This window comes from Typopeltis vanoorti, chromosome 26 (genome assembly GCF_054136105.1).
Source record: "Typopeltis vanoorti isolate ZY-2024b chromosome 26, IOZ_Tvanoo_1.0, whole genome shotgun sequence".
Lineage (NCBI taxonomy): Eukaryota > Metazoa > Arthropoda > Arachnida > Uropygi > Thelyphonidae > Typopeltis > Typopeltis vanoorti.
The window spans coordinates 26,936,390-26,950,466 of NC_143574.1; the positions used below are offsets into that span (position 1 = coordinate 26,936,390).

Here is a 14,077-nt window from a genome sequence, read left to right on the forward strand (position 1 = left end):
AAGCTTGGTTGGAACCTCTGTTCCAAGCTTTCCTCGAAGCTGAATTTTCCTTTATTCATCACACCTTATCTAATAACTACAATGCCAGCAAAATTAAAATACCCATTCCTTCATACATCTCTCTCCCTCTCTCAACAGATTACAATATTACTATTCTCCATAGCCAGGTACCTCAAAAAAGCTAGCTGGAACTTTATAGAAATAAAAGTAGTGTTTTTCAAACCCCTATATGAAACTGACTATCCTTATCAGCTATTCTAAAGACAGTCTCGCTCACTCCCCCCCCCCTCTCTGTTCAAGGTATATAAAAAAGGTCTGTTGTTCTTCCACTTGTATTATGGATCACTGGAAAATCTGCATACATTTGCCTTAAAAAATATACAAAATACAGGGTGGCCATAATTAAGTGTTCAGAACCCTGTAGCGAAAAATGTATTGGACAATATTCAATCAAACGTGGAGTAAGTACACTCTGGAACATTGGGTTTTTATTTAGAGAAGATAAAAAATAGTACAAAATTCTGCCACCAGGTGACATTTGCCACTATGAACACAATATTTGCATAATCCCACTGTTTCTACTGAAACAAGTTGGTGGATATAAGAAAACCAACTAATTCACATCATTTTGATAAGAGTGAAGTGCTATGGATCTCACCTTACTAGAATGTGCATTGCTAGTCAAGCTTGACTATCAACAATGCAGCAAGACTAATGTCGCACTTTGAGAATTCTGGTGTTTGAAGGATAGGAGAAAAGATCCAATGACAATAACAAAGCTTAGAAAAGTGATTCTATGATTTGAAAATAGTGAATCTTTAGCAGTGAAGCCAAAAACAGATTATTCCTCAACAAGCTGATGAAGCTGCAACTGCCATCATGGAACACAGAATGAATAATGCAGAAGGATCCAGCAGTGCTTGGGCAATATCAAGGCAACTGGACATACCATGCTCAACTGTGTGGAAAATCCTGCATCAAATGCTGAGGTTCCCCCCTCCTCTGCAAGATCTCCCATACTCAAGTTTTGCTTCATGGTGATGCAGGAAACTCAACTGCAGTTTGCCCTGACATTCTTAGTTCGAATGGAGGTGGATGATGAATGACTGTGGAAGATCTTTTAGAGTGACAAGGCAAATTATCATATTAACAGTAGCGTTAACTCGCACAGTTACTATATTTGGGTTGCGAATAACCCTCATGTGTATCCATCAGACCCTTTAATGCTCAAAGGTCAATGTGGTGTGGTTTCACCGTATCATTCATTATCGGTCAGTACTTTTTTTTGAAGAACTTCACCCAACAGGACCAGTGACTTGTACAATTCCTGCTATTAGGTTTCGAGAGATGCAGCGCAACTTAGAAAAGATACCTTAACTACCATATTCATGCAGGATGGAGCACCACCTCATACGGGATTCTGGTACAGCGAATATTACAAAAACAACTTCACAGAACAATGATTAGTCCTGCATTTCCCACAGCTTGGCCACCTCGTTTGCCTGATCTCAACCCCCTGTGACTTTTGGATGTGGAGCCATCTGAAACGCCTGGTGTATGAAGGACATATTCCTGATTTTGCAACCTCGAAAGACAGAATAACGCAGCATGCGAGGCAAATCGATGCAGATCTGTCGCGTTCCGCTGTAGACAATGTCATTCACAGAATTCAGTTCTCAGAACATCTGAAAATAGGACATACTGAACCACATCTTATATAATCACGAATTGATTTGCTGTGTGTCTCTTCTAGCTAGTACTGTTTAATTCCGAACCAAGCGCTTATAGTGCCAAATGTCCTGGTGGCAGAATTTTATACTTTACCTTCTGTAAATAAAAACCCATGTTCTGGAGTGTACTTACACCAAGTTTGGTTGAATTTTGTCCAATACATTTTTCACTGCAGGGATCTGAACACCACCTTTTTAATTATGCCCACCCAGATATCTGCTAAAGCTATGGCAAGTGAGAATTAAGAGACCATGATTTGGACCCTTAGTACATAACAAAATGCAAAAACTACCATGTTTCACAGCAGTAAATAAAATGAGTTTTTTTTTTTTTTTTCAAATCAGCAATTGAACTAAAAACACCAATGAAATTTAAAAAAGAATGAGTGTGTGAAACTTCTCAAGATATAAGCAATATCTCTTAACCCTCTTTTCCAACAGCCAAGGATAATAGCAATGCTCACAGAGGACATCTCTTGTAGGACAGCTTTCAATTTCATCTCTTCTACTCAAGTGGTTGGTATGTGTGTGTGTGTTAGAATTCTTTTATTGTGTTTCCCTAATGTGTCTGTTGTAGAGACAGAATAGTGGAATCATAAAGCCTGTAATTCCTTGTGCTGTCTTCATTCCATAAGATGAGACAGATGATATGCTTACTAACATATGTAAACATACTGTAAAAAAATCATCACCTGTTCTCCTCTGTTTTGTTTTTCTCTTTGCTGGCACTGCCCCATCCTTGACCGCCACTAGGAACAAGGCTTATGTTTGGGTTATTACCACTGTTTTCACTTTTCAGACTTGGAAGGTTAGCAGGAGGAGGCATGCGGCGCCCTGCGCCAACTTTCCCCAATGACTGTAATCCATGTTTGGGTAAGACTAAATAGAAAAACAAAGTTATCTGAATAAAACTAATTAGAATCAAAGAAGTTTTACAAATATAAAAAATAAAATAAAATAAAATAAATTATACTTGATAATGTAAATACATTGTTTATTTACATGTTTTCTGCATTCACAATGACCATCACAAACATTACATATTTATGAAAAATTAAAATGATTTCCGTGATGTATTATTATACTGCATTATTATCACATGATTCTTCAATTAAAGCACTTGGAAATTACCTGTTGATATGCTAATATATTTTATGTATTCTATATGAGGGAACCTACCTATTATAACTGGATGTATGAGAAGGATGAACTTTAACATGCTAACTTCACTGTAAAATAAAAACGGTGAGAAAAAGTAACAAATGTATTATAGTAGCAAGCTCTTACTTGATCTGAATAGAGGCCAACTATACTTTATACTGCTTGTCAGTGACATTAATAGGAATATATAACAGACATAATCCATGAGGGGGGGGGGTAGATACAAGCAGTGCTGATAACACTGAAGAGAAAATGTGCTAGAAGGAGGAAGTGTTATTGCAGGTTAGTGATCAATGCAATCCAATTCAATCTGTGTTCCAATAAACCTTCTCTTCTCTCCAAAGAAATGAACACACACATGTACTGATTCAAGGACAGCATTCACTTCCTTGACTGGATGAAACAAAAGGAATTCAAAGCAAATCATGATCTGCCCTCATTTTAGTGTTGTCTGGCATAAGAATAACAAATTGAATGGTCATGACTTCTGTGCCTCATTTCCTTGCTGGATTATTATTTTCAATCTTTTAATTCAAACATGTAGACTGAATGTATAACTAAAATAATTCTTATTGGTATGGAAATATTCCTCGATGCACTTTAAATTCTTACCCATTCTCTAAGTTAAACTAGCCTTGATACTTCTCACTAAGGCTAGACAAGAAAGGCATCTGACATGCAGGAACTGACTTTCATCAAAACCTACATCTTCCTTTTCTGTTTATACTAGTCCTAAATAACTGCAAGCAAGACTTTCATGTTCATGCTTTCAGGTCTCTTGTCTGACTTTGTTTTCATCCCTTTTGAAATCGCTGATGGTTTGAATTGCCATCAACAACAAAAAAAACTTCTGGCATTTGCCTTTAATTTACATTTTGGCAATATTGGTAAATACTCTTCTACCATAAAAAACATTTAATGTCCATTGATTTTCTCCAGAAAAAGATCAGAACAGAGTTCAAATTATATGCCAATCTTGTTCTGGTGGCATTTTTTCAGTAGTTATCATAATCTGTGCTTCTGAGTTGAATGTGTTCATGTCACTTTTTTTATTCTCCCATTTCAATGAAATTTATTTTGCAAAGCAGAATTACTCTATACTCAGCCCATTCTAAAAAGGGTGACATATCTTTACAAAATTTTTATCTATTTCTTATTTCAATTCATTCTAAAGCACATGGATGGGGGAGGGGGGGGGGGTACCTACTTAACTTTTACACTACCTAGAAACCTTAAAACTATGAATGTCAATTCTTCCAATTGTCTACAAACAGGGATTATTCTAGCTTGTCATCCACTTTTATATGAAATGCCATGAAATAGAAAAGTATAGCGAATCTCAAAAAGTGGTTGTTGCTCTTCATATCGATAAGACATTTGATCATATTTAGCAGAGACTTATCAGTTAAGCATCCATTATACAGTATCTAACTTCTGGAAATGAGTTGTCAGCTTTCTGTCTGGATGTGCATTATGTGTGATGGTGGATAGATTTTTATTCTTTAACTATACAAATAACAAGGCTTGCCCTTTCAAAAAAGCTTTTCTTACTCTATATTAATCACTTTCTCCAGATGACTACAAATAAAATTCACATTCTGCTAGTAGGAATCTTCTCATTTTACAACCTTGCAACATGCAAAATCAGAACTTCAGAACAGTTTCTGCATTCCTAAAAGTCTGAGCTCAAATCATTCAATCATTCTTCAGTGAGATTCCGTAAACTTTGAATTTTGCTAGCAATAAAATTAACAATCAATCCCATCTTATTTCTCACAAAATAAATCAAGAAAAAACTTTGTCATACTTTTGACAACACCCAAATATCAAAAACCAAATTAGGTTCTCCGTATTTCAAGTTGTGCGGTTTTATCTCTGATCATTGTCTAATATGATCATTTAGATTTATCTGCTAGTTATAAATGTTAAAGAGGTTTAACAGTTTATTAAAGCAAAAGTAAAAACTGTATTTCAATTCAAAATTCGGCCTAACAGTAACAAGCATTTAAGAATAATATAAAAATAATCTAAATGAGAATAGAATATCAAATATTCTGACTCTGCTCTGAACAGATCAGGTCAGTTCTTTTTTTATTTTAAGTCATCATCAAATTCCTGCCATGTACCCTCAAGGGGTGTACAGGATATGACAGTACTACATGAAAAAATTACATCATTACTAACTTCCTATCTACAATTTTCCTCCAAATCAGTCTGTTACTTGTCAAGACTCCAACATTATCAGATCTTATATTTCTATCTTCTAAGGCACTTTGTACCGTATCAATCCACCTATATCTTGGTCTTCCTCTGGGTCGTTTTGCTGCAAACCTGGCAGAGAACACCTGTTTTGCTAATCTTTCTTCGCCCATTCTGTTTAAGTGACCATACTACCCGAGATTAGCTCTGGTAACGCACTCCTGGATGCCGACAATGTCAGGTTCTTTCCTAATATCCTCGTTTTTAATACGATATTGCCATTGATGCCATCTGTTCGCGGCTCTAATCTTTCTGAGGACTCTCATATCTGCGGTCTCTAGTCTTTGGTCAAGTGTTTTACTTCTGACCCAGCTCTCAGATCCATAAGTTAAAACTGGTTTGAACACTGTCTTGTATACAGTTAATTTAGTGTTCCGACTAATTTCTCTCTTATTCCATATGAAACTGACTTCCCACCATACCAGCTTTGCTGATTCTGTTGTCTATTTCTTTATTTAATTTACCATCTTCACTAAAAATCGTGCCTAAGTAGCTGAAATGTTTACTTGTTCCACAGGTTCCCCATTCACAACACAGTTGAAATTTTCAATGATTCTGCCTATTTTCATTGTATTTGTATTGCTGACCTTCATACCATATCTATTACAACAGTTATTCAATTTAGTCAGAGAATCTTACAGACTTGTAGTGGATTTATTCATAAGTATAACATCATCCGCATAAAGCAAAGAGCTGACATTAACATCTCCAATTTTGATATCATGTTTAATACCACTTTCCTTATAATATGATCCATATAGATAATGAATAACAGAAGGGATAATGTGCATCCTTGTCTCACACGAGATTTCACATTAAGCCATCTTCCTGTACATCCTTCAATTCTAACTGCTGACTTACAACTCAAATAAAGACTAAGTATTGCTTGATATAATGCCCCATTGATACCATATAACTGTAGCGTATTGAATAGCTTCTCTCTTGGCACCGTGTCATATGCCTTTTCCAAATCGACAAAACTTAAATAAAGATCTTTGTTATATTCCTATGATTTCTCAACTATTTGTTGTAAAGTGAAAATCTGATCCTGACAGCCTCTATATGGCCTGAATCCAGCTTGTTCGTCACCCTTCCATAATCCTTCTCAACTGTTTCTCAAGTATACTTGCATATATATTGCCAGGAACACTCAGTAGGGAAATACCTCTGTAATTCTACATTCAGTTTTATTTTCCTTTTTATATATGGGTACTATGAGAGCTCTACTCCAATCATCTGGAATTCGTCCTTCTGTTCAGGTCCTCTGAACTATGCAGTGTAGCCACTGTGAAACTTTTATACCTTCATACTTGAGCATTTCTGGTCTAATATCATCTATTCCTGCTGCCTTTCCACATTTCAAGCCTTTGATGACTTTTTCTACTTCAAGTATGGATATGTATTCCTGACTGCATGCCTGGTCAGTGTTGTTTTTTTTTTTTTTATCACTGTGCTGTCATCACTGCTTGTTTCATTTAGCAAATTTTCAAAGTAATTACTCCATACTTCAAGGATATCTTTTTCTACTGTTTTCATGTCACCTTTATTTTATTTTTTTTTTATTTACTTTATTTTACTTCTTGATATTTATTTTCTATGTTCTTGCCAAAGTCCTCCCATGACTTTTGTTTAGCTAGTTTTACACACTGTTTAGCTTTCTTACATTTGTCTCTGTATTCTCTAAGAGCACAAGCTGACTTATTTGCCAGGAACGTTTGATATGCTTTCTTCTTTTCCTTCACTGCCTCTTTAACTTCCTGTGTCCACCATGGAGTTCTAATTTTTCTATCCTTGCAGACAACTTCACCACATGCCTCTCTAGCAGAATCAATCAGGGTTTTCTTCAAGGTTTGCCATTTAATCTCCAAGGTTTGGTTCCTGTTCTCAAACTCTTTCATTTTTCCTTCAATAATCTTTGTGTATTTTAGTCTACAGTTCACATCTGAGAGCTGCTCAACTTTTATTCACTTTAAAACTTTCTTACATGTCATTCTTTTCGATATGAAATTCAATTTTATCCTGCTCAAGACTAAATAGTGATCACTTCCAATTTCAAATCCTCTATCACTATCAACAATAACGTAGTCAATGAGACTTTTCTTATTTGTTGCCTCTTCTCTCCATGTGAATTTGTGCACATTTTTATGTTGGAACATGCCGTTAGTAATAACCAGTCCATGTCCTGAGCAGAAATCCAACAGGCATTTGCCATTATTATTAGCTTTGCTCTTTTCTCCAATTTTCCCAAAATATTTTTGTATGTCTCACACAATCATTTCCTACTCTGCTATTTAGATCTCCAACAAGAACCAACTTTTCCTTTTTCATTGTGTCAGTAGCTTTCTCTAGAACCTCAAAAAATTCCTCCACTTCTACCTTAGTAGAGCCTTCTGTGAGACCATAGGCACAAATAAGTCTCATTGTTCAGTTCCCCATTCTGATATTTGCCCACATCACTCTACTTGAGACTGGCTGCCATTCAAGATTAGCCTTGTATTTTGTGTTGAATACTATGGCTACTCCTTTTCCTTGATTGTCATTGCCTGAATATAACATTTTGTATTTATTGCTCAAAAAGATCTCACCAGTTTGTCTTTTTTGTTTCAGTCACCCCTATTATATCGATCTGATACTTATCTAATTCTTCAGCTAGCTCCATTTCTTTGCCATTCAGGCTTCTTATGTTGATAGTACCGATCTTTAACTCTGGTGATGTTGAGTTGTGGGGGGGGGGGGGGGGGGTTTCAGATTTGTTCCAGTAGCTGACTTTTTGCTGTTCGTCCTGGTTTCCTGGCGAAAACAACAGGGGCCTAGTTTAACCGGACGATGCCCCAGCCAGCATGAACTTTTGTCATGTTGTACCATCATTTTTTATTTTGGTTTAACCAATAAGAATACAATTTGGTCGGCTAAATCCCAAATTGACAGCCCATCCTCGTTCGTTCTGTATCCAAGTAGATACCTAACAGGGTGCACCACGAGAAGGTGAGGAAGCATAAAGTCTGCTAATCCACTTTGTACATACTGGTTTATAACTAATTCTTGTATTCTTCCTCCATTTCACTAAATACCTACAAGACTGCCCATATGAAAGTTGAAAATGGCAGCATATCCTGTATGCTCAAATAGTGATAATAGGTAAACTTGAAAACATTTTTGAGAACAGCCAAAGGAAGCTAAAGCTAGTCTTAACATCCTTTAAGACTCCTTCAGCCAAAAGAATTACTACCCCTTCTGGAGTGATCTAATAGCTTGATTATTTTGTCTGCTATTTGTTTAGGGTAACTTTTATTTTAGACTGACCATTATTGGTGAAATCTTAATCTGCTTTTAATTCTTTCAAGAATGTACTCCCATCAAAAAAGAAAAATTGTAACAGCACATCACATCTGCTAGCAACTCATGAGTTAAGCCTACAACTTCAATCATAAAAAAATTTCTTAGCACATCACTTCAGGATCAAGTTAAGATATCTTGTTCGTTAAAATCCCTACGTAACAATTAAAAAATTTTGTAAGAGATGCAAATTCATAAAATGTTACAGAATGATAAACATCAAATTAACATACTTGCAAATCATAATTCATTTTCATTTGAAATATGGCATTTCAATTAGCAGCAAGAAATTATATCCCCAAATCCCTAGAATACATGAGCATTACAGCCAGGAAATAGTGTACTTTTAAAACTAAAAAACAGATTTAATACTAACAATTATGTCAACTCAACCAAATGAAATTAAATGTTTTTAATAAAATGCAAGCAACTACATTAGAATTTTAAGAATGGTTAATAATTTCACCTTCACAAAAAGGATTTGCTGGTAAAACACTAAAATATTAAATAAAAGCAAACTTTCTTAAGGAGCCCATTGGCAATAACAGCACGAATCAGTCTGTATAACTTAACTCACCGGTAGCTTTCGGGTTCTCGAGACTTTTTCCTTTATATAAACTATTTATATCCAACTGAACATACTTCGACTTTCCTTTCTCCCCCTTTGATGTTAGCCCCGAGACTGTAGACATGCTGACCAGAAGAAGTCATTGAGTATGTGAGCACTGCACCCAGGGAACGGTCCGCTCCCTATAAAGTAACAAAAGACAATTTCACAAATAATAAATAAAAAGTTAATTTTTCTATTAAATGGAATTATTAATGAACAATGTAAATCACTTAAAGTATTATATTCAATGTGAAAGTAGGCCAACCTTATTATATTCAAGCAAGAAGGGTTATGGAAGAAAGTACATCTAGAGGTAAGCTTCAAGTAGAATAGGTTCCGAAGTCGTCTGCAAAATGATTCAAGTGAACCATAGAACAATTGATTAAACAAAATCATTGCATTTTTACTGAATTAAGTTAGAACTTAAGTTTTTAATGTCATCAGAATTAAAATGGTCTGATTAGACATTCAACAATTTGTTAGGAAAAGTCTAGGAACTCTTATAAGTGGAACAATGTGAACAAATTTCAAAGATGAAGTTCTTATCAACCACCCTAACTTGAACAATAATGATGGTTTATAAATCCCAAGAATATGGATGGCCCATGTTCTACCAAATAACCATTACTTTTAAGAGTTCATTTTAAATTATAATGGTCAGCAATTAAAGTATATCAAGAGTTCAGGTTTTGTTCAAATAGATTTCTTTAACTCTTAAGAATGCAAAAAATAAAAATAAAGGCTATGAAGGATATAAACTTAATTATGATGCCACCTAGGTGGTTTGTCAATTCTGGAAGTCCAGTTTCTAGGAGAGAGAGAAAAAAAAAACACCTGCTGCATCCATAGGTCATTCACTGGAGTCCTTATAAAAACTTTCCTCTTAGAAGAATATGTTGTTACATCAGTCATTCCAAGAGAAAAGGAAATCCTTCATCCTTGCAAATTAACTGTGAAATGCAAAAAAAAATGGTATTTTTTAACAAGTATCTGCGATTCCATACTGAAATTGAATGCACGGTATCCACAAGAGAAAATTATTAGTATTAAAGTAATTAATGTAGCAAGAACTACTAAAAGCATTCACAGTTAATACAGTGAATGCAACTTTGAGAGAAGAAATGTATTAACATGTTTCTTAAAGAACTGGAAATAGTACTCATGGGGAAAAACAGTATGGGAAAGGTGGTTCCAAAGAAAGATGTACATGTATGAGAGGATTTGCCTAACAGGATGACCTCCTCCTCCTCCTATATAAAATCATGAATCCTTGGAGAGGTTTTGGGTGCACTATCACAAATGTCAAAAATATTCCAAAGTTGACAGGAATTTAAAGATTTATAGTGTTAGGAGTTGAGCAAGAGAGAATCAGTGCTTTAAATGAAAAATAAGTTGTTTTTCCCAAGGAGGCTATGATGTAATATGTTTATTCTAGGATAAACTTTATGTAAGTCAGTGCAAGCAAGGAAAATTGATCTTGAAAGGGTATTGGAACATTATCAAAAAGGTAACTGAATGAAGGATCTTTATTCTAGACAAAGATCCTTCATTCATTTAACAGACCGAAATTCTCACTTGCTTTCACCCCACCACTAAAGAATAAGGAAATCAGTCTAAAACTGATTTCCTCGTTAGAGATCTTGAAGCTTCAGTCATTTGAGTATTAGTTTTTTGAATGAAGAGGAATGGAAAGTACTATCATTGCAATATTAAACAAAATTATGAACTTTTCTAACTTCAAATTTATCTTAAAGTAAGAAAACAGGAAAATTATCTTTAAGTTAGAAAAAAGGACTCCAGGGGTTAATAACCCCTGGAGTCCTGTCAGGTGTCTTCTCCCTCCAGGAGATTGACTACCATGTGTCTCCATCATGTCCTATTCTGTGCCTCTCTGCTGCATTCCTCATATGAGAGATAGGCTATATTTTTCATCCATTCCAGTCTTTGTCTTCCTCTCCTTCTCTTTCCCTCAACAGTTCCTTCGAGAAGTGTCCTTTGTAGGCAGTTATGTCTCAGAATGAGTACCTGTGCATAAAATAAGATGACAAGAGGAAATGGGAAATTCAATCATAAAGGGAAGGAGTTCTCAATGCCAGATGCAATCCAATGCCTTGAATATGAAGTCTGTGTCCAGAGGTGGATAGGGTTAGCAAAGTTTACTATAGAATGAGAAGAATCCATACTGGTGATCCTGATGCCTATAACTTTCAAGAGTAATGAAATGAAAGCTAATAGAACAAATAGTCTGATGGTTGACATTTTTTTTTGGGGGGGGGGGGGGTACAGGCTGGATAAAGGCTTGCTTCCATGCTGTTAGGTAGATGAACTGTCATAACAATAAACACTGACATAAACCTTATGAACAGTTCCAGTCTCATTTTTAATCTAATAGCCTCTGGAGGTCTACCTGGCCTACTCCTTCCATTTGGTTTATATTTTATTAATTTATTTGGATATCAAGTATTGACCATTTGGTTTACATGTTCTATCTAATTTTGTTAATTATTTGAATTCAATGATGTTTGACAAATTTTGGTTTAGCAAGAGTTCCTCCCTTTCACAATGCATCAAATCATGCAAGATGCACTTGGCCAGTTGAGACCATGAATATGACAGCTTGTATAAACACAAGATGAATGTTAATTGTGGGGTACTAGTTCTAAGCACAATTGGAAGGATACACTGTTGCCCAAAAGCTAAGGACAAACTACATTATTAACTCTATATGAAAAAAATTTTCATCAATACAGCCAAATGTGAACAAATTTATTGCCAGCATACTAATAAATTACATCGCACAAAGAATGTGTTATAAATATTGTGCAAATTAAATTGCAATGCATTTTTGGCAAAAGTTATAAATTTCCAAAGCATGTAGTTAAGGAATTAACATACAGTGCTTACAAAACTCTGTAGAGATACATTTCAATATGGAACATATCAAGCCCAAACTGCAATGAAACTCTCACATGCCATACCACACCATACAATCCCACAAAATTCCAAAAAATATCGAAATCCTGTAACCTAGGGAATCTTATAATTACACTGGATTTATTTAAAAGTATAACATCTACGTAAAAAGCTCAGATTAACACCTCCAATTTTGATATCAGGTTTAATATTACTTTCCTTCATAAATCGATCCATATAGATAATGAATAGAGCATAATCTTATATCTAAAATAACAAACTAATGAAATATTCCGAAAACTTTATTCTAGAAGTACAGAATGGATTTAGAAAAGGACGATCATGTATAGACCCAGCCTTTTGCCTAAAATTAATAGAGAAAAGAAGAGAATATAATTTAGAAACACATATTGCATTTATTGACTTTGAAAAAGCATTTGACAAAGTTAAAAGAACATTATTTAACATCTTAAAAGAAAGACAAATATCAAATAATATCCTAAAAGCTATCACAAGTATATATGAAAATAATCAAATACAAATAAGATTAAATCACGAGCTATCATATACAAGAGAGATAAACCAAGGGGTCTGACAGGGATGTCCCCTCTCAGCAACTCTTCTTAATATCTACATAAATGAAATAATAAAATGGAATAAAAATTTACATCAAGGAATTAAACTTTCTCCTACGGTTAACTTAACACTCTCCTCTTTGCCAACGACCAAATAATAATTACAAATTCTGAAGATAACTTACAGAAAGCTATTTTAAATCTAAATGAGATATCCAAAGATTATGGTATGATAATATCAACGGAAAAATCAAAAACTATTGCCTTTAAAGGACAAGATCCAGCAAGAACTAAAATAGTAATAGATAACAAGATCTTAGAACAGGTGAATTCATTTAACTACCTAGGATGTATGATCACATATGAAAATGAAAAAGATATAAACGTAAAAATTGCAAAATATTTAAAAATAACAGGTATAATTAACTCTATATTTAAACCAAACCTAGTTCAAAAACAAACCAGGCTAAAAGCATACAATACATTAGCCCTACCGGTCTTAATGTATGGAAGCGAAATCTGGACAATAAAACAAAAAGACAAACAAAGATTAACAACAGCAGAAATGAAGTTTATGAGAAAAACTGCAAAGTATACCCTATTTGATCACAAAAGAAACGAAGATATTATGAAAGAATTAAACCAAGAACCAGTAATAGAAAAAATTAAAAAATATAAACATAAATGGATGGAACACGTTCAAAGAATGAAAACAGAAAGATTACCAAAACAAGCCTTAAAGTACAAGCCATTAGGAAAAAGAAAACCAGGACGTCCTCTTAAACGATGACTTCTAAGGCCGGAACAGGCCATGCTAGGCCTAAATCCTTGATAATACGCATGATGATGATGATGATAGATAATGAATAACAGATGAGATAATGTACATCTTTGTCTGACACCAGATTTAACATTGCACCATCTTCCTGTACTTCCATCAATTCTAACTACCAACTTACAACTCAAAGACTAAGTATTGCTTGATATAATGCTGCATTGACACCATACAACTAGCATTTTGAATAGCTTTTCTCTTGAAACCTTGTTATATATGCCTTTTGCAGATCTACAAAACAAATACAGATCTTTGTTATATTCACACGATTTCTTAACTACTTGTCCTGACAGACTCTTTTTGGCCTGAATCCAGCTTGTTCTTCACCAAGCTTCCCTTCCACAATCCTTCTCAACTGTTTCTCAAGTATACTTGCGTAAATCTTACTGGAACACTCAGTAGAGAAATACCTCTGCAATTCTTACATTGTTTATTTCCCTTTTTACATATATGGATACTATAAGAGCCCTATTCTGAACATCTGGAATTCATCCCCTGTCAGGTCTTCTGAACTATATACAGTGCAGCCACTGTAAGACTTTTATACCTTCATATTTGAGCATTTGCCAACCTAGCATATCTGCTCTCCAGTCAAAAGGCTGCGAGTTCAAATCCTGCCGTGGGCATAGATGTTTGCGATTGTCTATGAAAGTACTAG

General features: G+C 34.8%; 1 protein-coding gene across 4 annotated transcripts in view; it reads right to left on the bottom strand.

Annotated features, from left to right (window-relative positions):
* Positions 1 to 14,077, bottom strand: part of LOC150092429 (uncharacterized) — a 366,960-nt gene that overhangs the window by 308,877 nt on the left and 44,006 nt on the right. For all 4 annotated transcript variants that reach the window (XM_090415095.1, XM_090415093.1, XM_090415094.1 and 1 more), the window contains exons 2-3: positions 9,064 to 9,236; positions 2,423 to 2,609 (exon numbers count right to left, since the gene is read on the bottom strand). In XM_090415095.1, coding sequence (XP_090271221.1) covers positions 2,423 to 2,609; positions 9,064 to 9,178 — 302 coding nt within the window. In that variant the 5' untranslated portion in view covers positions 9,179 to 9,236. The remainder of the gene's footprint in view (positions 1 to 2,422; positions 2,610 to 9,063; positions 9,237 to 14,077) is intronic.